This window comes from Leptonotus elevatus, chromosome 6 (assembly GCF_054856555.1).
Source record: "Leptonotus elevatus isolate MCC_2025b chromosome 6, RoL_Lele_1.0, whole genome shotgun sequence".
Lineage (NCBI taxonomy): Eukaryota > Metazoa > Chordata > Actinopteri > Syngnathiformes > Syngnathidae > Leptonotus > Leptonotus elevatus.
Genome location: NC_141244.1, coordinates 24,981,215 through 25,007,362, shown reverse-complemented (window position 1 = coordinate 25,007,362; position 26,148 = coordinate 24,981,215). Strand labels below are relative to the sequence as shown.

The 26,148-nt window shown below is 43.3% G+C and overlaps 1 protein-coding gene across 1 annotated transcript in view; it reads right to left on the bottom strand.

Moving 5' to 3' along the window:
• LOC147172939 (poliovirus receptor homolog) overlaps nt 1–26,148 on the bottom strand; it is a 135,338-nt gene that overhangs the window by 1,489 nt on the left and 107,701 nt on the right. The window contains exons 7-9 of the mRNA XM_086077733.1: nt 1,091–1,226; nt 945–1,008; nt 692–775 (exon numbers count right to left, since the gene is read on the bottom strand). Of these exons, the coding sequence (XP_085933859.1) occupies nt 692–775; nt 945–1,008; nt 1,091–1,226 (284 nt within the window). The remainder of the gene's footprint in view (nt 1–691; nt 776–944; nt 1,009–1,090; nt 1,227–26,148) is intronic.

Genomic DNA, 26,148 nt, shown 5'->3' with positions numbered 1-26,148 from the left:
TTAGTACTTTCAGGTGCTAGCTAGCTAGCTCCCTAGCTAGCTCCCATGATGCTCGTTCACCTGCTAGAGAGATAGCTAGCTAGCATTAGGGGCTAAAGCCAAACAGTGGCGGGGTTTTTATTTTCTGGACCTGGATTTGCCACCTCTTTTGTTTTCATTCTTCATCTTTCTCTTTCAAATTTACACAGTGGTAAATTAAATACTGTGCTATCATCTAGTGGCCAACAGCGGAATTTTACCTAAAATTAATGGGAGGCAGAATAAGATCTATTTCAAAATTATACCGATTTTATTTAACTTTTTACAAACGAGCAGGACCATGAGGGAAGCGGTTTACTGTACAGTAATACTTCATTTATCATTTTCAGACCACCTCCAGAATATTTTTTTAAAAATAGGCCAAAGTACAAACCAAATATTTACATTATGTTTGAGCTTCATGCATCTAAATGCCCAACATGCATGCGAGCCGCAGGTATTGCCATTGACCACTTGGGGTTGCCATCCTCACATTCTCCAGGACTGCATCAGTGACTGTGACTGAATGCGTGTGCCCCAAAAAAGCAATGTAGATATGGCTGGCTGCTAACTGGCTAACCATTAGCAAGTTTGAGTGTGCAAAAAGCAAAAGGGGGAAAAATTCAACCCCTGCAGTCGTGCAATTTGAGTTGTTTGAGTGCGAGTGTCTCACCGTGACTGGTTCTGCATCCTGGGTGCTGTAGTGCTGGTTATAGAGGAGGCGCTCTTCGGCGGGGGGGACGTTATTGGTGGTCACCTGCCATACACACGCAAACACACGCACACACAGTCATTTTTGAAAAAACCCCCAAAAAAAACGACATATATATATAATAATGTTCCTCCATCTCATTTTCTTTTAATTCAATCTGAATGGAAGTTATTTAATTTAAAATCCCTCAAGGGGAAATTCAACGAAGCCTCACCGGCCTAATGGCAGCGTTGGTGCTGTTCTTCTTGGGCGGCGGGGGCTTGTGCTTGGGGGGGGCGCTGAAAAACAAGATGTGTTTTTTTTTGTTTGCGAAGCGGCTCGCGAAAAAGTTGCCGCGAGGGCACGGCAGCAAACACTCACTCTCCGTTGAGCTTGCCGGCGCGATGTTTTCGGTACATGGCGATGGCCGTGCCGATGATTGCCACGATGAGGATGACGCCGATGATGGCGCCGATGATGCTGCCGGTGGTCGCGCCTTTCTCGGGGAGGCGGGTGCCTGAGGAGCGACACAATAATGTTCATTGAGATTCATTTGAAATGTAGCACGAGCTTAAATTGATGATTTTTTACCCCCCATTGAACTGTTCCAGTGTTTAACTCATTCACTCGCAGCCATTTTCACTGAAGCAACCCCCTTCGCTCCCAGCTGTTTTACTGGATTTTGACAGATTTTGCAAGGCCCACAGAATATCGTGCTATATTGCTATAAAAACATGGAACCTACCAAAAGAAAGATTAGAGTCTCTTCTTTCATCAGGAAAAAAACTGTATATTTCTAGGATCTTTTGTTTGAACAGGAAAAAAAAGTATATTAGTATCTGTTTCCGTTTTGCAGCAATTAGCATTAGAATATAGCGAAGTTTCATCATTATTCACAAATCTGTTTAAAACGGTGGGTAAATGAGCTTTTTTTCAGCACGGCCCTGGTTGATCTCTTATACTCTGCTGCCACCTGCTGGCCGTTTTTTTGTAATAACTACCATTTTTTCAGTTCAGATGCTGCCTCAAAGCCTTCTGTATGCTCTAGCATAAATAAATAAAAACATAAAACGTATAAATATGTCTTTGGGAGCATGGCAATATTGACAATAGAACGTATTTATAAATTGCTTGGGAGCAAATGGGTTAAAAAAAAATGAAAAAATAGCACAGCATATTATTGTACTTCATATAAACATTGCGTAATAAGATAATGAAATAGAATTTAAAGCATTAAACGGTGTGTACGTCATCATTTAATGCAGCAATTCAATTAATTTTGTACCTTGGCCACTGAGAAGCAGTGAATTGCCCCCCCCCCCCTCTCACATATTTAAGCACAATTTATAGTTACAGTGGCTTACTGTGATATTCAATATACTTTTTACAAATGAAACCTCTGCTCCATTTTTAGCGCGCTGCTGCTATGATGGCATTTGGACAGCTAAGTAGTTTTTTTTTTTTTTTTTTTTTTGAAGCGGTAAAAGATCGAGCATATAGTTGTAAATAAGTTATAAGCACTTCATAAGGATGCCCTTATTGAAAAGTCAATGGTTAGGACTCAGCACACATTAGGTTTCACTAAAAATAGTACACACACACACAAGTGTTCGCACCCCCACACGCACACGCAAAGAATATAGACACGTACGGTGATGTCATTATGCAGCATTACTTCCCAGGGGGATTATGCAAATGAGGAGGGCGATTAAAGCGCAGAGAAGATGACTTGAGTGCAAACTGTGTTCCTTCCTGCTAATTGGGCAGGACATGATTTCATGTTTTTGTGCTCGTCTAATTACATTTCTCTTCTAAGTTTTCGACTAAAAGCCCTTTCGCCGTGTCGCACGTTCACAAGTCGCTTTAAGATACTGCATTCGTGGACTTCAACGACGGTACGAGCAGAAAACGTTTTGCGCTCGTCTCATTCGCTGTCATGCAAAACATACATTTAGATATCTTGGTAGGGGATAACGTCGTCACATGGTGTGCTGATATCATCTGATATCTGATACCAGCAGATCACACTTGTCCTTATTGTGACACCGATAGAGGCCAAATCCATTTAAAAGTGTGTATAACAAATATGTAACTTATCTTTATCAACAACTATACTGTATGCATGTGAATAAATTACATTTGTTGTAAAAAAACAACAATAATAATAATACACTACAATAAGGGCTTAAAAAGTAGTTAATTCTATAAATGTATTGATGATAGTGTATTGCATTTATTTAGTAGCTAAAATGTAATAAAACAGTAATCCTGTTAAATATTTACATTTTATGATGATAAAAATATTATTGAAGGCATTAGAAATTAAATGACATTAACTTCATATGCTATGTGTATGATAATAGCACATAAAATCTAATTGAGTACAAACCAAATAACGGCGACAAAAATCAAAAGGATTATGAAAATGGCAATTTACATGAATGCAATTTTCTTTCTCTTAAAATTATAGAATGGTGGTAAATGATAGAAAAAAATACAATCTGTCTTAAGTGTCTGTTTTAATTGAATATATTTGTCTCACCCATTCATTAAAATGAAAGAAAGCCATTTTTTGCATGAGGGTTTTGACTTGGAATGACGTCATTATGTGCAGTATCAGCCAGCGTCCACATGGTGGCACTGTTCCTCCGCAAATGCACCCCAACTGCTCACTGTGAAGTATTTGTATTCCAGCGCGATTGCTCCTCATTGCAACAATTGTTTTTTTTTTCATCAGGAACGCGCCATCCTCCATTTCGGCCGCTGGGGTCTCCCCCCCCCCCAAACTCCCCCCCCCCCCCCCATTTGAACCCACTTTGTGGCCGCCCTTTATCTCAACGGTTGTCATTAGATGGCCCGCAGTGTCATTGTGGCTCAGCGGGAAGGAGGCCGACATGCTCCCGCCTCTTTGATAACCTCTGCCAGGGAATCCTGGAGGCAAGGCAGACAACAAGACGAAGGAGACGAAGGAGACGAAGGCCAATTTACAGCACGGAGGTGCAACATGTCGACATGAACGGAGCTCGCCCTCGCCGTAATGGAATCACCACACAGAGCAGGCTGCTTTTGTGTGCGCGTCGTCATCCAGGTATGTGTGTTTACATACCTGGATGTACACACACACAGATATACATTTTGTGCAAGCACCTCCACTGCATGGCAACTACAAACTGCAATTTCCCTCAGAAACTCTGCACGGAATTATGTATGTGTCAACGCCGCGAGACAATGCCGCCTGAGCTGAAATGAATTCATGACTCATAAATCTAGATTTTTCCATCACAACGTTGTGTATTATCATCTTCCTCCATATACTCTAATATGGATTATTCGGAATTATGCCTAAAAAGATTTCCAAACTTTGGAGGTCACGTCAGACCGCAGTGGGTGTTTTGATTGAAATGAATGAATCGATCCGTTCCAGCATCCCAAAATAAACAAATGTTTGTCATTGATTTTTAACTCAAAAACGTCCAAACTTTATTTGAACTATTTCTATTAGTTTAACTTTTTTTTTTCATTTTTGGTAACAAGAGTCTGAAAGCCTAGAATTTTTTTTGGGTACATTTTGAACAGATATAACATTTGGTATTAATAGTGAGTTAACTAGTGAAGTCATTACAAATATTTAAAATTACAAATTGTAATCGCCTAATGCCCCTAATTTTTAATCTTAAAAAAAAAAAAAAAATATATATATATATATATATATATATATATTTATTTTAAAGAAAATATTATTAATAATGAGGGGCGTCATGCAATTACAATTTATAATCGTAATTAATCGCATGACTTCACGAGTTAACTCACGATTAATCAACATTTTTAAATCTGTTCTAAAAAATTTCTAGGCTTTCATACTCTTGTTAACAAAAATGGGAACAAAATTAAACTAATAGAAATAGTTCAAATACATTTTTGACGTCTGTAGCCGTCAATGGCAGTGAATGAGTTAATATATTTAATTAAAACATAGTAATTGCATCAATAATCATGATTTAACGTTGCATTCCAATTAATCGTGCTGCTCCTAAAAGGAGTGCCCGCTTTGGCCACCAGGAGGCAGTATAATACTGCATAGCCATACAGATAAACAAAGAAGAAGAATTCTTATACCAAGCAGTACTGGAAAGTGAGTACTATGAGATGCGTAGTCATTTTTCGTACGGCAGTGATTTTCAAAGTGTAGTACTACAGATGGCCACTAGTTGTAATCGGACACCCACGAAATGATGGAATTACTGCATGTTTTCATAAAGTATAAGATGACAGAGGTCTATTTTCTCAATAATAATGCCTGCAATACCGCCGGCCGCCACCGCTGTTGTCTTGCATCACCGTCCACCATATTTACTCAAACACGCCGCTCGGGACGAGAGCCCCTCGCGCAAACGACGCATGCGCGTACGCATACTTAATGGCTTGGAGAGAAAAGGAAGAGCGCGTCGGAGAAAAATGCAGCAGCGCTCGGACTCAATCAAGTCGTGTCGTTTGTGGCGAAAGTTCACATTGCGAGCGAACAAGTGAAAAGGTCAACGTTGCTCCTTTGGGCGGATCAATGCGAGGGGCAGCCTGTTAGTTACACATGTATACCTTCCTATCCGTCCTCTACGCCCTGACCCGTCACTCAACCATACAATTGCGGTCTCCCGTGGGGTCCGGAGGAGGAGGAGGAAGAGGAGGAGGAGGAGGAAGAGGAGGCGAGGCGGGATGCTCGGCTGCAAGTGTCAGAAATGATAGCAGATCCATTTGAGCAAGTTGAAAATGCTGCCAGCGCGTTTGACGCATGGATGTCAAGGAATACTTTTATTACATCGAGCATTACAGGAGGTCATGTTCGGGTTTTTTTTTTTTCCTGCTCTCGGGATTTCTCCAGTTGCGTAGTTCTTGAACGCGGATGTAACATTTTCGGTGAAATTTGGAGTCATGACTGTAATGTTGCACTGCGGCAATCTGGAGTGCGTTTGTGAACATAACACAAACAACGTTTGTTTTTTTCTTCTCTGCAGTCTGCATCTGGTATGTCAGTACTGCCACACTCGGAGCCAATAGTTGTGTTTCCACCCAGCCATTTTTATTCGAGTTTTCAAGAAATGCGAATGTAAAACTGAATGGAAACGCCAGAAATTCAAAAAATGGCCCAAAATTCGCTTAGAAGTGGCGGATTTTGAAGTGCATCGAAAAAAAGGAAAATGCGAATTTTGGTTCTGCGAATAACCGCTGGCGAGACCGGATAGACGTCACACGGTACGTTTGTAGTCCCAAAGGTATGTTTGGGGGGGGGGGTGGGGGGGGTTTTGAAACAGAAATATTTTTTGAATTAATTAAAGAAGCCAATATTGATGCTATTTTAGATGGAAAACAGCAAATAAACGCTACGGTTGATCAAGAATTACAAAAGCAAACTCACACAACGTCATCGCACGGCGAAGTCACTTCCTGTTTTTCTTCTTCTTCTTTTAAATGACTGGTGGCTCACATCTCTTCATGGTGTATACCGCCACCTACAGCGGCGGAGTCAACTCTCAATATTCGCAAAAGAACAACAGATGGAAACGGGCACAAGTCGAGTGTCCGGTTTGCGCATTTTCAGTAAATTGGATGGAAACATGACTAATGTGGTGGACAGGAACAGAAAAGTGCGGGAAAGAAAGCTGACCTAGCAACGAAGCAAACAAAGCATCTCCCTCCTCCATGTTTGGAAAGAGACCACCGATGAATTGTCTTGAGTGATTAACCAAAAAGAAGCCGACTGAATGACAAAACAAACCAACTGACAAATGACTAACTTCCGTCAAATCAACATTTTGTAGACCACCATGACCCGGATGAGTAAACATCCTCCCTCGACGAAAGCGTGCGATGATTCAAATGTTGTCAAATGAGTTCCAAATGACTCCGTGATGAGTCCGAGTTTTTGCCGACTTGATTTCCACTTTTGTTCCGTAACCATGACAATGGACAGATTAGCCGGATGACCTCAAAGTTGGTGCGAGGACGGAACATTCAGCCTGAGAGGGACTCATTGACAGATGAGTCGAGGAGAGCCGTCGGGGGGGGGGGGGGGGGGGGGTCTGGCGTTCTGGAGAATGTCATTGTATGTTGGGGGGGTGTAGGCCGATGCAGAGGCAAGCCAGATGAAGGCCATGATTAAGAGGCTGGCTCCAGATAAGCCCCCCCCCCCTGCACCCCCCCCCCCAAATCTCACAGATGCTTGTTCGCTTGTGATGACTGCTCACACCCTCCAAGGCATGAAAACGAGGAAGCGCCAAGACAAAGAACTTCCGGCATGACGGTGAACACGTCCGGCTCGCCTGTACTGGACATGCTTCGGTTGACCCCCGACCTCCCCGACCCCCCCGCCCTCCATCGCTGCCGTGTCGCAACAATTTGGGGATTTGGCTTGTTGGCCGGGGCGATACATCGGCACGAATCCGCGCCGTCTCCCCGCGCATCTCTTATCTGCTGTGCCTAACAAGTGGAGATAAGCTTGTTTTTATTACCCTCGCTGACCTCCTGCGCTCGCACAAAAAAGTTAGCGCTTACATTTTTTTTATTTCTTTCACACTCGCTGCACATTCATGGCAGAAAACTTTCAGCCAGATAATGTGGCTGCTTTCGGATTAAAAGATAAGGTACTTGATGGGGAAAGGAAAAAAAACAAAACAATCCCACTGTAGCTAAGATCAATTTCTAATGGGTTGGCTTGACTTTTTTTTAAAAGGGACAGTCGGGCAAAAATATCCCCAAGAGCCTCGGGTGACCTCCGGGGGGCGCCAGAGCAACCGCGTGGCGATGACGCGGTGGGATTGTCCGGCCTGGTGTAAAATCCCTTCCCGGGGTTTTATCCCCCGCGCGGCGTGCTCGTCAGGAAGACGAGCAGCGGCTCTTTAATTATATAGATCGGCGCTCGTTTGATCATCGGCAACATCATTAATGTGAAAGACGGCGCAAACATTTGCTTGATTTCGTATTCTCTTTCAAAATCTCCTCCTTTTGCTTCACCAATTTACATCCAGGCAAACTTTTCTCAAAGAGAAAAGGCGAGTTATGTCTATATGCAGTATATTGTTTTTTTTAAAGGACCTTCAAATATCCTTCCTCATGATGAAAAGCGTCATCATCCCAAAACTGCTGTACATAAAATTGTAACTGCCCCCCCCCCCCCACACACACACACTTTAAAGCAGTCAATCTTTTAAAAATACTTGAGTCTGAAAAAATTAATTAGCATGGCCATGAAAGAGGAAAGACTTATTCCTTATTCAACATCAATAGCAATGCGCAGCCATTATTTAAGATAAGGTAATATAAGCTTTACTGGTCGCACAATGGGCAAATTTGCATCGTTTCGACAGGAAATAAAAGAAAATGGAGGACAACAGGATATGTGGCCGTCACATGCTCAAGCACATGAACAGAACATAACAAACATTCGCACGTCGACACTTCTAAAAAGAAGCCCTAAATATCCAAGTTGAATTTCTTTCTTGCTTTTGAAAATCGTACAAGATGCGAAACGGTGATTCAGGCTTTGAATGGGCAGAAATGGCGACATCTGGTGGACACATAAAGAATAAGTACGGAGTAAGGGGAGGAGTAATACGAAACATATTTCCTCTACTAAAGTGGAGCCTTGAATACTTGTCGCTCTGCACTATTTATTGATCCTTTTTCAATATTTTTTTTTGGGTAGCAAACCGTCATTCTTCGTGAAAAATGTACATCGCGGGCTTATCAGACGTTTTTGTAGAATATTTTGCATTTACAATAAATAAATAAATAAATAAATTCCAATGTGTTCCGATGATACGTGGATTTTTCCGATTCACGGGCCTGCCCGGTCGCTAACCCTCGCACATGGCGGGGTTCCACTGTATCGTTTCATGTTGTAATATCAGCATTCACCACTAGATGGCAGACATGGCTTAGTTGTGCTTGCACCGGGTTTTATACTGCCCAATACGACAGCACGAGTCGGCTTAATCATTTTTTTGTGTGGATTTGCAATAAACTTGAATGATATACATTTTTTTTGAGTGAATTAATTTTTGTTATGCACAAAACCAGTTCTTGCAGTTTGGTGTTGCCCTTGAATTCTGCAAGACTATCATAGTAGTATGTGGTTATGTTGTTGTTGTTGTTGGGTTAGGATAGCGGATCTTTAATACACGCATTGAGAAATATAATATGCAAAATGAAATATTTGAAGGTCACATATTTTGCACTTTTTTGTCATCTGGTTCGGACATTTGTGGTCCTTTGTGTCCCCGCCCACCGTTATCGTCCCATCCCCGACGTCAAGGTTTGCATTGTTGGCGTTAAGGTAAACGTGGCGTCAACATTTGGACTTTTTGTCAGTCGGAACAAACGCGTCCATTTTTGTGCCGCCTAATTTTAAGGACCCCTTTTTTCTCCCTTTCGTTTTCCAAACGAATCAAATTCCGCCTCAATTCATTCAACGGCGCTACAAAGGCTGGAAAACGGAAAGCGGACACAAAATGTCCGCCGGATCTTCTTTCCCACAGCGAGCGAGCGAGAGGCGCGCACGCGACCAGCACAGCGCCTGGAGATGAGATGAGATTAGGACAGAATAAATTGATGGCCTCTGAAGGAGATTAAGTTAAAGAACAGCGCGTGTAATCTCATTGCTCACTAAGAGAAATCCTAGCCTTTGGATCGGGAGGTTAACCGGGCGCGCAACCCTTTTGCAAATCTATTGACGGCGAGGCCGCGCCGCGCCGCGAAGAACGCCGAACAATGAGTCGCATAGGAAAGCAGCAAGTGCGTGAAATCCGGAAGACATCAAGCGAGCCGGGATCTCCGGTTCGCATGAGCCGCCGCATCGACAGCAACACACGCGCGTAAATTATTCATAATCAATGCACGTGCTGCAGTGCGGAGAGCCTCGCGCGCCTCGCGCTTTTTTTTTGCATTCTTATTTTAGACAAAAGTAGAAGCACGACAGCCAATTCGTATTTGTTTTCAATTCAAGTCGATTTAGAAGATAAAGAATATGTGCCTTTGATCATTTTTAGATTCTGTCAACACGTGTTGTGCTGCTGTTTCTTCAGGTGAACGAATGCTCGCCCTCTTAATCCCACTCTCTGCAAGTGCCAGCTTTGAATTAAAACCCGAATTTGAAAAGCCTAACCTTAGTTTAAAACCTTACTTTCAACACTTTGTCCTACATTGAAACCCTACTTTGAAATCCTAACCATACTTTGAAGCCCCAAACAATAATATGAAACCCTACTTTGAAACCTAACATTAAAACCCTACTCTAAAGCCCTAACCCTACTTAGAAAAACCCAATTTGAAACCCTAACCATACTTTAAAACCCCAACCCTACTTTAAAACATACTTAGAAGCCATAACCATATTTTGAAACCCTAGTTTAAAACACTGAACTGAAACCCTAAAATGAGTTTGAAACCCTAACCCCAGTTTGATACCTCGCCCTTCAAACCATAACCCCCTAATTCAAAACCATCATTTGAAACCCTAATCCTACTTGGAAACCCTATATTCAAACCTGACGCCACACATTCTGTCGGTTATCCTGCAACTCCCCTATAATAAATGATAACCCTTGGAAACTCTAACCCGAGTTTCAAATTCGAATTTGAAACCCTAACGTCATCTAATGATGCCGTCTTATAGTGAGCTGCTGTCGTTTGTTTACATGAGCTCGTCCAACCCGGTTGATTCTTAATCAGCTGACGACACCGAGCCAGTCGGGCCTGCTTGCGTTTCGGCGGCCGGACGGCGCATTTGTGACTTCTTTTTTTTTAAGCCGCGTGGTGGTAACGGGGAGACACTTTATGCGTGGTGTGTGTGTGTGTGTGTTTGTGTGTGTTTGTGTCGCTCGGGAGACAGTGTGTTGCCTGCCACAGTACATCAGCACACTTGGTTGCCTTGGGAGAAGGCAGGATCTCTCTCTCTCTCTCTCTCTCTCTCTCTCTCTCTCTCTCTCTCTCTCTCTCTCTCTCTCTCTCTCTCTCTCTCTCTCTCTCTCTCTCTCTCTCTCTCTCTCTCTCTCTCTCCCCCTCTCTCTCTCTCCCCCTCTCTCTCTCTCCCCCTCTCTCTCTCCCTCTCTCTCTCTCTCCCCCTCTCTCCCTCCCTCCCTCCCTCTCCTCCCCCTCCCTCCCTCCCTCCCTCCCTCCCTCTCCCTCTCTCTCCCTCCCTCTCCCTCTCCCTCTCCCTCTCCCTCCGACAAGGTCGACGAGCGCCTGTGTCATCGTCGGCCTGTCGATATTTACAGTCCACTTTACGCGGCCGTAAACACACACAGAGAAAAAGAGGGAAACCCAGAATGGGAGAGCGGTAGCCCACGAGTCGAACGTAGCCGCTCAAGGACGCAAAAGATAAGCCGCGAACGCAAGGTTAGCACACATGACGGTTGCGCGCCATTCCTAAAATCGGGGGTACGAGGCACGTCCTGCACCCGCATTCTAGTGCTCAAGTTGTTTCGTTATTAAGATTGCTAGAAAGCCGAATTTAAAAAAAGAGAAACACGGTACAGTGCCCCTCCTCTAGACTGCATTTGTTAAGTGATTGTTTTGTACGTTCCCCCCCTCCCCCCTGTTTATTTACTTCCTGTAATGCCCTAGTTTGTGGGAAAGGAGAGCCAAAGTCTCCGATGCACTCGTTAGACTTTTATTCAACACTGGGGAAAATAGTAAAACAATGAGCTCGTGCTGAAGCTGCTGTTGGCCACAGCTCACACCCTGACACTCACGCGGTCCTCTTAAAGGCACATGCAAGTAGACGGACACTTCAATAAGTAGTTTCTATACATCAAATGCTCACAATAATTTTTTGGGGTGTTCAAATACATTTATGAACTGTAATTGCATTCTAATCCGTTTCAATGCGTTGAAAGCATTTACGTCAATATTTGTATGCATTTAATGACAGCAGTCCGCTTGCTCGGGTGAAACAATATCGAGGGGAAAGCAGATGATGGAGTACGTACCAAATAGGATTTGACTGACAACAACAAGACCTAACTTCTCCGCACAGCCCGAAGGATAAAAGATGACAGGAGAGTGTTCGGGGAAGAAGATTGATTTATTCTTCGAGACGCAGATTCGGGAGGAGTTTAGTACGCACAACAAGAAACAAAAGGAAATGTACACTGTCAATGGCCCAAGGTTCGAACAGAATCCAAACATTGCTGTGTTTATGTATTTTTGGACTTCCCCCTCCCCCCTCTAAAAAAAAACATTATTGAGCATTGCTGCTTTCAGTTGTGTTAAATCCGAGATTGCATTCACTTTAAGACCATTTATCTGTCACCATTACACCTTGTTTTTTTTTCTGTATGACAACAAACAAGCATTAGGCTAAGACAAAGGCTTCAAAACAACAATTTGCAGCTTGACTTTAAGGTTACACATCAAAGTGACAGAAGGAAGTCATACATAACAACAAGGTGCATGTAGCTAGCCTCCTTAGCGTTGGTTGTCAGAAATATAACTGGTAACTTATAACATGACCGTTTTGGCAATTCGGTGTGCGTAGCTAGCTTCATTAGCTTAGCTAGTTAGTGCCACAGAAACGACCTTGGTCATAATAATCGTAGTTATCTTCGTGTGTTATTACCACAGACAATAACATGGCCCGGTAAAGTTAGCATTTTGGTAATAAGCTTACGCAATATTGCAACCGGTAGCACGTGGCTAGTCTTGTTAGCTCAGCTTGCTAGCTTGGCCTGGCAATTGGTAACATTAGCATTTTAGCAATAGGTCCAGCAATGAACACATAGTTGGCCTTCTTCGTGCCACTCAAAAATTATTCTGGCTCTCACATTAGCATTTTGACAACTGTGCTATAGCTACAAACATAGCTAAAAGCCTCATTTAAAAAAAGAAAAAGCTTTCTAAACACCTCGTAAACTAGCCTAATAATGTTAGCCTCTTAGCAATATGCCTAAACAAAGCCTACAGTGTGCAGTAGTAACGAGGCTTTGTAATGTTACAATTTTAGCATGAATGTTCCAACCAAGACTACAAAGATGGCCCCCTTGAGATGGCAGTCTGCTACAAGCTGGGCTGATCTCTTATTTGTAATATCCCACCCTTTTTGTTATCTAATGTTCATTGTACGTCGTGTGGACCTGCTGTGGATTGTTTTTGGCAAAACTTCATCTTTTAGCATTCATAAATGCCTCATTATTAGGCGTGAAATCCAGAATAATGGCCAACTTAAGAATGTCGTTGAAGTAAGGAAGTACAAAATAAGCAACAACAGTTAACTCATTCACTGCCATTGACGGCTATAGACGTCAAAAATTCATTTGAACTATTTCTATTAGTTGAACATTTTTTCCCACTTTTGTTAACAAGAGTATGAAAACATATATCTTTTTTTATTGTATTAGAACAGGTATAATATTTGTGATTAATCGTGAATTAACTAGTGAAGTCACACAATTAAAAATTGTAATCGCCTGACGCCCCTAATTTTTAATAATCTTTTTTTTTAAACAAAAAAAATATAAAAAATACAAAATAAATAAAATAAAAATAACATTTAAAAAATGAAAATATTTAAAAAAAATTAAGGGCATCAGGATTTGTAATGGGAATTAATCGCATGACTTCACTAGTTAACTCACGATTAATCACAAATCTGTTCTAAATGTACAAAAAATAATAATTTCTAGGTTTTCATACTCTTGTTAACAAAAATGGATTTTTTTTTTAAACTAATAGAAATAGTTCAAATACATTTTTGACGCCTATAGCCGTCAATGGCAGTCAATGAGTTAAAAAAAAAAAACTGCAGGTAACGTGTTCTATCCCCATAGGTCGGATCAACGGGCCAATTCTGGCCTACGAACGTAGGTTTGGCACCTGCGTCTTGGATCGCTAACCTCGCTAAGTCTCCATGTAGCCAGTGCTGAGTAGCTGCTTTGCTTACCTGCCTTCCATCTCCGACGAGAAGGCACGCTCACCTCATTAGCCGGCACTCAACCGAGCTCAAACATCAACGTCCTCTCTTACAATCTCCCGCATCACCGCCGGCATGCTGTGCCGTTACAGAGCCGCGCGGGTTCTACTCTACCGGCATGAGCACGTAATGGCCAATTATGAGACGGACATGTCGTCTCGCGGTCTTCTTACAGTTCTATCATTTCCTTCTTCCGTTACCCCAACCCAGATTGCCGGTTAACCTTAATAACGTCTGCATTGTGTGCCCGTAAACGAGCAACGGTCACACGCACTTGTGAAAAGCGTCTGGACTTTCGGCGCCAAGTGTGTCCAAGCCCAACACGGTTTGCCGAGAGTGGGCATGCGTGCTTTCATCATGCAGACGTCATGCTGATGCATGTTTACATGTGCCATCCAGGGGCAGAGCTACGTGCACCCCCTGCTGGCCACCCCCAACGTCGAGGGGAAGATTTTGATCAACGCGCATAGATAATTATTTCCGCCTTACCGACGTTTCCACACAGTCGCATAACACTGAGGCGCTTGGATGCTCCGCTACCACATTTCCGAAGGCCATTCATCTAAATAAGTGTTGAGACTATCGAGCGGCACGCGGAATATGGAAGAATCTTTCATAACATTGAAATATTTTATCTTGTAGTGCGCATTAATCAAGACGATTACTTTCGCACCTTATCACACAATCAACATAGCAGAGAAGTTATAGAAGTTACAATCAGATTTTCATGAAGTAAAATGTTAATGATTATATTTTTTGGGGGGGGAGGGGGGCACACCCCACCCCAAAAAAGATTCTCAGAAGGATCACGATTCTGATTTATTATGGCTCATTCACCGGCAGCCATTTTCACTGAAGCAACCCCCTTCGCTCCGGGCTGTTTTACTGGATTTGGACTGATTTTGCAAGGTCCACAGAATATTGTGTCCTATTGTTATAAAAACATGGAATCTAACAAAAGGAAGATTAGTCTCTTCTTTCATCAGGAAAAAAGTATATTTCTATCTATTTCCGTTTTTGCATCGATTAGCATTGGAATATAGCTACAAATCTATTTAGAATTGTGAGTAATTGAGTTTTTTTTTCCACATGGCCCATGTTCATCCTTTGCTCTGTTGCCACCTGCTGGCCGTGTGTGTGATTACTACCATTTCGTCAACCGTTCCTACCGCTTCATCAAAGCCTTCTGTATGCTCTAGCATGAAAAACAACAACGTATAAATACGTCTTTGGGACACTTAAAACATTTAAAATGGAACGGATGTATACGTTTTGGTGAGCAAATGTCCCAAAATCGATTTTATTTCAATTATTTTATACAGTCTTGCCCTTGTTTGTGTGCGCCTTTATTGGGAGCGCTGTTCATGTTGTACACGATTTGGCCAGTTAGGGGCAGTGTGGTTCCACGCATTCTGATAGATACACTGTTAAGTTGCAGCCACATTAGAGAGCAGAAGAAAAAAGTTACGATCAAGTTATTCCAATAAAAGTTTTTTTTTTTTTTTTTTTTTTTTTTTTTTTTTTTGCAGCGTCGGAAGAGCATATGCGAGTGAGTAATGTTAAGATGCGTAAGCGTCTTGTATGAATAATCGTTGTTTTGAGTGACAAAAGTGCAGTGAGTAGCGCACTAATTAGACTGGAGTAGATCATGAACGATTCTTTGCTCATCTATAAATTGAAGCAGAAATCATTGTCAATCAAATGTTTTTGAATCGAAAATCGATTCTGAATCGAATGGCGATTCTGATTCGAATATCAATTCTGATTCGAATCACACTTAGAAATCGGAATCCAATTGTGAGACAGTCAAAGATTTCCTCCCCTAGTAAATATTGTCTGATTTAGACAAAACTTCAGAAGACTTTTTTAGAATTTCCAACTTTTAATTTGAAGGACCACCCTACTGTGGATGGCGTGATAAACAAGGACTACTTGGCCATGTCGGGTCACATGGATGTCATGACCGATTTTAGACGTCAAAGAATTCAATGGTGAAAATCAACTTTTTTGCACCAGCGCAGGCACCGAACTGCATCCTTCGCGCCCGATCCCGTCGACTTCGTAACACAAATATCGGATCGATTCCATTACCAGGCCGGAGGACAAACACGGGAGGCTTTGAGCGTTTAACAAGTCGAGGACTTTCGCTGTCAAACGCGGCCAACAATGACACGCGGCACAATCGCGGCGATTACGCGATGGCGCTTGAGTGCAGCGATAAGAACGTAGAGCAGTCAAAGAACCTCGAGGAATTCAAAAGAGAACGTTTTACAAAATCAATTGAGACGTTTTTTTTTGGAATCCGCTCGCCGTCGCTCGTTCGTCCCCTCAGCACGTCAAAATTGTGGAAAATAACTGCAACCTTCCTGGCATTTAGATGTTCTTTTTTTTTCTTACTTGTGAAATGCAAGCGTGTGTTCATCATGAATAAATTGGAGGGGGTGAAAGGTCACATCCATTATTCAGTCTTGGACTGAGATTCAGTGTGGCATTCTGCTGTTGCACCCCCCCCCCCCAAAAAAAAAAAAAACCGAGTTTGAGGAAAGAAATTTCTCCGCTTTGTGGAATGCATCAACAGTTAGTCATTGTGTGCGCGCAGGAAACTGCGAGAGGAGACGCGAGAGGGATGCGTGGGAGGCGGAGCAACGTCAGAAGGTGGCAGAAAAAGCGCAAGGAAACGCTTGACAAGTATCAACTAATGAGCTCATGCAGCGATGCCGCGTCATGACGCGCAAATACTCGGATACTCTATGAAGTCGACTTCAGGCACGGGTACCAGAGTACAGATTTACTTATCTTTATATGACTATTTACTTTTACTGCCCACACTTGCAAACAGGTCGCTTCTTAACTTTCTGCACCTTGAACGTTAACTCATTCACTGCCATTGACGGCTATAGACGTCAAAAATTCATTTGAACTCTTTCTATTAGTTGAACATTCCCCCCCCCCCACACACACACACTTTTGTTAACAAGAGGATGAAGGCCTTTATATTTGACAGCGCCGCAAATTACAGATGTTTACTGCAGCTGAGCAGTTTGAAGTTGTAATGATAGTGGTCACCACTAGATGGCAGATAGCACAAGTGCAGCCAAATCCAAGACGGTACTTCTTCACCAGCGAGGAAGAGGTTACATTTTCATTTTAAGATGCTACTACGACATCATCTCAAAAGCAGACAAACAACATTGAACCGTTGACAGTTCGTTGAAAGTGTATGAGAAGTTCCGACATTTGTGTCCTCCAAAAACATGGAAATGTTTCATGCTTGGTGTGACAAGTGGCAAATGGCACGAACATTAATTCTCTATAATCCACTATGTTATACAGGTGAGTACGTCAGCCATTTAATTTGGTTGATTTTGTTGATTTTAATGGGGGGAAAAATGCATAAAACGAGTCCTAGGCACTTAATGTTGCTCGGCAATTTTATGATTTGAATGGGAAATTGAATGTAATTTTTATTTGAGCTAATATAGCCTGTCACTGCGAGTGAGAATCAGAGGTGGCAAATCCAGGTCCAGAAAGTAAAAACCCTGCCAAAGTTTGTCTTTAGCCATTAATGCTAGCTGGCTAGCTCCCTAACAGGTAAAGGAGCACCATGGGAGCTAGCTAGCTCCCTAACAGGTACCATGGGAGCTCCCCAGCCATTGATGCTAGCTAGCTAGCTCCCCGGCCATTGATGCTAGCTAGCTAGCTCCCCGGCCATTGATGCTAGCTAGCTAGCTCCCCGGCCATTGATGCTAGCTAGCTAGCTCCCCGGCCATTGATGCTAGCTAGCTAGCTCCCCGGCCATTGATGCTAGCTAGCTAGCTCCCTGGCCATTGATGCTAGCTAGCTATTTCCCCAGTCATTGATGCTAGCTAGCTAGCTCCCCAGCCATTGATGCTAGCTAGCTAGCTCCCCAGCCATTGATGCTAGCTAGCTAGCTCCCCAGCAGGTACCATAGGAGCTAGCTAGAGAGCTAGATAGCTAGCATCTGGGGCTAAAGCCAAACTGTGGCAGGGTTTTTACTTTCCGGACCTGGATTTGCCACCTGTGGTGAGAATGAAGTTGAATCCCACACAGGTGATTAGGACGGAGGGAATACAGGAAACACAAACACATTCTTCGCCGACACTCAACACACAGAACGGCTAACGGGTTAGCCAGTTAGCAGCCAGCCAATTACTTTACATTCTCATTCGCTGACTGTTTAAAGGCCGTTTGTGCGGATGGCAACCCCAAGTGGACAAAATGAATATTTGTGCCTCATACGCGTCGATTTTAAGTTTGATTTGGTCACTACGTCTTGGATCTCATTTCTATCATGGAGTCCAGGAGGTTGTCTGGAATGTAAAACAAAACAAAACAAACAGGAAAATACATTTGAGCACTACATCTTTGTGTCTTTGCACATTCCCAGCGGTTAAAAACAAACACGACTGCATTAAGCGCAGCGAACGCGCGCACGTCGGCCACCTCGGATCTCGCCGCCGCCGCCTCCAGCGCGCGTTGCTGTAAATGTGTGTGTTTTTCCCGCGCGGCCGTGCCGGGAGAGCAGGCAGCGCGCGGCAGCTCGACGTTTCCCTTCGTTGGCGGCGCGTGGGCGGACGCGGTCGCAATAGAACGCGCGGGAGACGCTCGCGCTCGCGCTCGCTTTGCTGCCGTTCGCTTTGCGCTCAAGTGTCGCTGCCTCCTCCAGCCCGGCGGGAGTTACGGCGTGCGCTCGGAAATGTCACGCAACGCTCTTTTGCCGTCGTCGGGATGAGGCAACGGCGGGCGGACTTTTCTGCCGGCTGAAAAAAAAGGCCAGAAGAATTCAGGACGTTTCCAACCAAAATTCGAATTGTTTCTTGGAATGCTGTTGATCTATTCCCAGCGTTTATTTTGGTTTCAGATTTCAGCTTCTGTGTGTTGCCGTGACAATCTAATTTCAAATTTGTCCTCTCGATGACGTCGGCATTTTTCCGTCTTCTGATTGGTCGGTCATAGCAAAACTTGGCACAGCCGACTTTGACTCACAAACGACACACATTGCATTCGACAATTTGCGTCTGGTGTTTATGCCTTGAAATACAAGTTTCATTTGTCCCGTGACAACACTCGCAACTCAAAACATCTGTTGTTCGTGAAACACCTTTTCCCGATATAACTGAATGGAAAAGCCATTCCTTTGTAATATTGACAGTAATGACAAATTAATTGTGTTTTTGTTTTAGTCGAGACGTCTCGACTCCTCTCAGTTCATCACTAATAACAGTCATTCTTTGCAGGGGATAAAGAATAGATGACAGTATTGTATTTTATTTCTACGTGTTGCTGTACCGAGTGTTCAATCCATCGCTCAAAGGGTAGCACTGCAACACAACTGTATAATATATGCTAATTAGCATCAAGCGAGCAGACTGACAAATAAGGCATAAATGTCGCGTTTCAAAGTCAAACAATCTTGAAGTCGAATGCAGGAGCTGCCTTTGCCAGACAAAACGTGGTCGTGTTTGTCGCCGCCGCATAGCGGGGGAGTTGAGCGTCTCGCATCGGATGCCATGAGCTGAAGTCGCTACGCGAGCGCGTCGGCGTTTATTAGAGTTGATTAAATAACCGCGGCGGGAATCCAACTCTTAAAGCTGACATTAATATCTGCCATTTTGGGCCGTCGGAGGGCCAGCGTACACGAGTCCCGCCTGGGGCTGCGCCATCGATATTCCCCAAACCTTTTTATGCCGAAGTGAGGGATCACAGGCTTACGTGGTGGGGAATTCTTGATCCTCACCAAGCTGGGCCTCGCACGGCGCGGTCGGGAGTTCAACGCCGCAGGTGACCGCGCTCATCATCCGCGTACAGTCGGACATCATCTGCCGGCGCGCAAAAGGCGTACGCACAGCATGGAATTGTTAGGAATGTAAAGCTGCAGGTGACCGTGGTCGTCGTCATCCAGAAATGTGGATTAAATCATTCACCCGCGGCCATTTTCACTGAAGCAACCCCCTTCGCTCCCGGCTGTTTTACTGGATTTTGACTGATTGTTGTATTGCTATAAAAACATAGAACCTACCAAAAGACAGATTCGAGTCTCTTCTTTCATCAGGAAAAAATAATTAGCATTTTTTTAGCATTAGAATATAGCTCAGTTTCAGCATTATTCACAAAACGGTTTAAAACAAGCTTTTTTTTCCAACATAGCCCTGGTTGATCTCTTATACTCTTGTAATAACTACCATTGCTTCAACCTATTTGTGCAGTTGCGAGGCTGCATGAAGGCCTTCTGTATGCTCTAGCACAGGGGTGGCCAAGTTCGGTCCCCGAGAGCCCCCATCCAGCCCGTTTTCCATGTTTCTCTCCACTAACACACCTGATTCATGATCAGGATCGTTATCAGGCTTCTGCAAAGCTTGCTGATGAGCTGATTACATTCAGAGGACGACACGGAAAACAGGCTCTCGAGGACCGAACTTGGCCACCCCTGCTCTAGCGTAAAAAAAACCCCAAAAAAAAAACGTATAAGTACGTCTTTGGGACACTTAAAACATTTTAAAATAGAACGTACTTATATGTTTTGGGGAAGTCAAAGTGTGATTGACATTTGTTTCCGGTATTGACTGAAAAAGATCGGCTTGTTGAATTTTTGTCAATTTCAAAAGTCAAGAATGAAAAATTTGCTTGACTTGATTCCTTTTTGAGCCACTGCTGTAAAAAGTTCTCACGATGACCAAACTGGGATAATTACATGTCTTGCATTCCCAAGGTATCGGTTCGAGAAGCTGGTGGAGCACGTTGACACGTCAGGAATGATACTTTTTTTTTTTTCACCCGCCGCTAATAAACACACGCACACACTCCCGACATGTGTGTGCGCGCACACACACAAGCCATTATTGGAGGTTTAGCGCGCGCTGAGCAGTCAGTCAGGCTCCCCCGAGAGGAGTCGGCTTAGGGGCTCATCGCTAAACACCGGCGGCCGCTTAAACCCACCCGCCGAGCCCCCTTAAATATGCAGCGCGCACTCGCTTCCATTTTTAATAAGGTGGCTCGCGAAACACAAGGCAGGAGAGAGGCAGATGGACAAACAAGAGCGAGAGAGGAGAAGGCGGGATTTGGAAAGCGAGAGAAGAGGAGGAGGAGGAAAACACGGCCGTTGCCTTGATTTCTTGCCGTTGCCTGGAAAAGGCACGGAAACGTCGGAGGCGTTTAGGCACGCCGCCGCGCAGCAAAACGTACACACGCACTCACGCGTTCACATATGAGAGAGGCGCAATGAAAGGCTCACACAAAAAGCATTTGTTGATTTAGAAAAAGAGCAAAACATGGAAGGCATGATGATGTCAACCAAGAACGGCGAGTTTCATTCGTTCCCGGGCGGCGCCCGAAACTAAAAACACTCGTCTTATCAAATCCTATTTCTCCATTGAAATGCATGGCAATGCCATTAATCCGTTCCAACAATTTTCCGTAATGTGTTTTTTTTAAGCGGGGAAAAATAGGATTCTATGATATTTTGCTTTAGAAAAACATGCAATGTAAAAGATCACTTTTGTCTTTTAACCTTTTTTAGAATCCAAACATTCAGTGGCAAGAACATGTTTTTTTTACTAGGGAAGGTTGGAAAAGGGTCTGATGCTGTCAATTCCAACACTTAGCCTGGCCTTAATGGGGGGTTGGGGGGGGGGGGGGGGCATCAAGAAAATTCTCTAAACACGCCATTTTTTTTTTTGCAATTAAACGCTGTTCCTAAATGTTGCAGCTGCTTTATAGAAGAACAACAATAATAATAATATTTTCGTTTTATGCTAGCGCATACAGAAGGCTTCGATGCAGCCTCTCGACTGCAGAGAACGGTTGAGGAAATTGTAGTTATTACAAAAACGGCCAGCAGGTGGCAGCCGGATCAGCTCTTTTCCACAGTGTTTTGAACAGGTTTAAAAACCCGCACTTTAAAACAGAATTGTGAATCACGGAAAGAGATAGAAATATACTTTTTTTTCCTGATGAAAGAAGAGGCTCTAATCTTTCTTTTGGTAGGTTTTCCCTTGTTTTTAGAGCAACAGAACAGAATATTCTGTCAGTCCAAATCCAGTCAAACAGCCGGGGAGCGAAGGGGGTTGCTTCAGTCAAAATGGCTGCCGGTCAAGGCTTAGATGCAGTCACCAGACGTCAACTCGGCCAGCATCGACTGTTAATTGCGATCTTCCCGGGCACACGTGCGCACGTTTTCAGCGTTTCTGTCCTTCCAGCTCGGAATTGGACTCCAATCTTGTCCCAAAGTGTCCTTCGGTTAAGCGCTATTGATTGGCCTCCGTGCATTGACCAAGACTCAACATGAGCAACACGCACACGCATCGTGCTAACGCCCCCCCCCCCCCAGGCAGGCGTGCGGCGCGTTGCCGGAGAAGTGGAGAAGATTTGGCAATCTTGTCCATTGCATGAAGGCGCCATCGCAGGATGTGGAACAATGAGATCAGCGGCCCAAAGGCGGCAAAAGCGCCGGACGGGATGCGATGTGTTCGTTATTGATGCCGGCGGGCTCGTTGCGCTCAACGGCGTGTGACGCCGGGCGACGCGCGAGGGTTCAAGCGGCAACGTGCGCCTTTCGCGTTGCTCGACTTCTTCATGTTGGTGTGCGTGTATTTTGGAAAAGGAGATAAGCAGCTTCTGGTGAGCTCAGGTCCGACAAAACCGATTCGGAAACACAAACGGACTTCAGATTTGATTAATTGTTATCAAATTCATTCTGGACAAAATATCAACTTTTCACTGCTGAAAAATTATTTGTCCTACACTCCCCAAAACGTATTTATACGTTTTTTATTTTTTTATTTTTAAATGCTAGAACATACAAAAGGCTTTGATGCAGCTTCTGACATGAAGAGGTGGCTTAAAGCAATGGTAGTTATTACAAAAAAACGGCCAGCAAGGGGCAGCAGAGTATAAGAGATCAGCCAGGGCCATGTTGCAAAAAAGCTCTTTTTCACAGTGTTTTCACCAAGAATGTGAATAATGATGAAACTTAGCTATATTCTAATGCTAATTGCTACAAAACGTAAACGGATAGAAATATACTTTTTTTTTTCCTGATGAAAGACGAGACTAATCTTAATAGCAATATAAAACAATATTCTGTGAGCCTTGCAAAATCTGTCAAAATCCAGTCAAACAGCCGGGAGCGAAGGGGGTTGCTTCAGTGAAAATGGCTGCGAGTGAATTTAAGAAGCCAAAGAAAAAGCCCAACATGGCCACATAACGAAGCCTCGGTTTTCATCCTGGCTCCTAAAACGGAGCGCACGTCGTCACTGAAGTTGGATAAAAAGCAAGTGGGCGTGTCCACCTCGTCCAACTTCTCTCATTAGCTCGACGGCGTGTTTACATCGCTTTGAGGAGTCGCGCGCTGAAGGCAAACGCGCCACAAAAAGCCAACGTTTTGGATTGTTGGCGACCCGGAATGTTAATGAGCGAGCGCGGCGCTCTATTATCGGCACATCCTCCAGTCGTCGTCTGCGTCTGCTTTTAAACGCTGACAAAACCTGCCAGGCTGCTTCCTCCGGAGCAAGCCATTGTCTCACGCAGAGAGCGACGCCGGTGCGAGGCGCCCGAGATAAGAAGCGGCGCAGGCCTGTTCCGCGGCAGACGTCAAACCATCATTGGAACAAAAAAACAAAAGCGTTGTCGCTGAATTGTCGCTGGGTTAAAACAAAAACAAAAAACGAATAATCGATATCGAATCGATTTCGATTTTCTAGCCCGATATCGATTCATAAAAGCATGAATCAATTATTTTATATATCTCTTTTTCCCATAAATTCTTAAGGAAATAGAACTTTAAGACAAATTTTTATTTTTTGGGATCTTTTTGTTTTCTTTCAATTTACCGTTCACAAGAAATGTAATTCTATTTGATCACATTTATTGACTTATTGCACTTTAAGACAATTCAAAATCGTTTTCATTTATAATTCTTTACAATTCTTAAATTAGCTTATGAAAATATTTTGAATATTTATTTTCTTTTGTCTCACGTATTACTTTCATGAATAAACTAAATCATTTCACCGGTTACTGCTGCCGCAAACTTTACTTTGGAATTTAATATTTGTGAAGCTTTTATTTTATAGGAAGAATTGATTTGCCACAATTAATCGATATCGGATTGAATTGAAGTTAATCGAATCGACGCGAAAAAAAAAAAAAAAAATCTAAATCGAATCAAACTGAACTCTTGTGAATCGAAATTAGAATCGATACCCAACCCTAACAAAGCGTCACATTTATACGCAAGGAAATGAGAAATGCAACACTTTTCTTTTTGCTTGCATTTTAAAGGCCGATATTGCTCATATTGTTCACAAATGGATCAAAATCTGTGTTTGTGAGCACTTCTCCTTTGCCGAGATAATCCCTTCACCTCACAGGTGAGGCAGATCAAGACAGATTTTTTTTTTTTTATTGGGCCGATGTGTCTTGGGCTCAACAATGATTTATTTATAACTAAGTAGCAAGCATGAATATGCAACACTTAAATTCAAGTCAATTTTATTTTGAGAAAACCAAGTGAACATTGCAAGCTTTGGCCACTTCAGTTAAAATGGAGAGAAAAAAGAACAATGGGCAAAACAACAGTCGTATCAACAACAGCAATTGCCCCATTTTTTTTATCGATCAGAAATGTCTTAAATGACCACTTTGAAATCATTCCTAGGGAATCACAATGTCTCATCACTGGCGAGCTATTTTTAGAACAAGCCCACGGGCTACTCATGTGGCCCTTGGGGGGCTAACCCCGGTGCCGGCTGGCATGTGAACGCATGTGACATATTGTGCATTAAGGCGGCCATTTTGGCGAGTTGCTGGGACATGGCAGCGATTGCAGCGCTGCTTTCCCGCTGCGCCTCAATCAGAAGGGCGCGGTCGCACACCGGCACGTCGCACGCGCCGGCACCAAGCTGGCTCGCGACAGACCTCGTCCCCAAACGCTCGCCACCGGCTCGACCCTCGCCAACTGCCCCGATCGACTCTACGGGAAGAAACAAAAGAAGCGTTAAGACAGCTTCTTTCATTTGATCGTTGCTTTTGATTCGTCTTATTTTGCTTGAGTCCGCTTTGACTGTTTTTTTTTTCTTCTTTAATTCAGCTGTTATAAATCCCAGACTCTTCAACCTTAACCGGATACTTGAGAGTCGTGACGTTGTCGGGAGACCAGAGGAAGGATCAAAGAAAAGAACGGTTCCACTAATGACTCTTAAGCATGTCGGTGCGATACGACGCCATCAACGTTTGCCTTTTTTTTTTTCCTCCTGTGAGGGTGCGAGTTCTCCTCAAGCCTCACGACCTGCGGCAACACCAACAATGAGGCACACATCTTTTTTGGACATCTCCAAGCCAAACAAAGGCAATTTTCCAGGGACCGAATTGGAGGCTCTTATCAGCGAGGTGGACGCGGGGAATGTCGTTTGGTTCGACATGTAGGAGGATTTACAAAAATAAGCAGCGGTGCGAAAAAAAATCAATCAAAAAAAATCATTGCAGCTTGATGACGGAGTGTTGCTGCCTGAATTTGAACACGAGTGGCTTCACTTTTGGGATTGCTGAGTCCGAAAATGATCAGTTTCTTTACATTAGCTCTAGTTTTTCCAGATATCAATTATTCTTGACAGTTAATTGATTGATAATAAATTTTTTGAGTTCATGCTTTGATTTCACCTGTTTTTGCGTTTTTTTACAGCTAATATTGCTTCATTTTCAGAATCTTTGCTTGATCTTCGCATAGAACACGATTCGCATCAAGAAGAACAATTGCCGTCAATGAAAATATCACAAACTATGACAAAGACTGACGGGATAGGATTGAAAAGAAAGTCGAAGCCTTATAGAAAATATCAATGTCATAATCTGCGTATTTAATTATTAGCACTTTTTGAAGCCAAATGATGGACTATTAATTAGCAGAGCCAATTTTGGAAGAAAAAAAATCGGATTCAGCAACATCAAAATAACCTAAAACTGTTGAAACCTTCTTTGCATCAAAATATGTTTTTAGATTTTTCATGATCATTTTTACTTTTAGTTTTTTATTTTGACTTTTTTTTTTATTCAATTAAATGTAATTGGATTTTAAAGTTCTTTATTTATTCCAAAAATGCTTTGTTTTAAATATACAACTTATAATTCTCTTAACTGGTCACTTTGAATGTAATCTTCGATGGGTGTGGGGTTAAAGGTTAAAGGTTAAAGTACCACTGATGGTCACGCCCATCTAAGTGGTGTGAAATTTGTTCTTCGCATTTGACCGGAGTGGTGAGCAGCAGCAGGGGCTTGCGCGTTTGGTGATCTAACCCCCCCAACAATGCTGAGTGTGTTGGTATGACCCGGCCGGGGATTGAACCCGCAACCTCCCAGTCTCAGGGCGGACATTTTGCCACTAGGCCACGGAGCTGCTTAAACCGCTTGAAGCCGATTGCGAAGCCAGTCGAATGAAAAAAATGCTCCGTGCTGGTATGCTGAA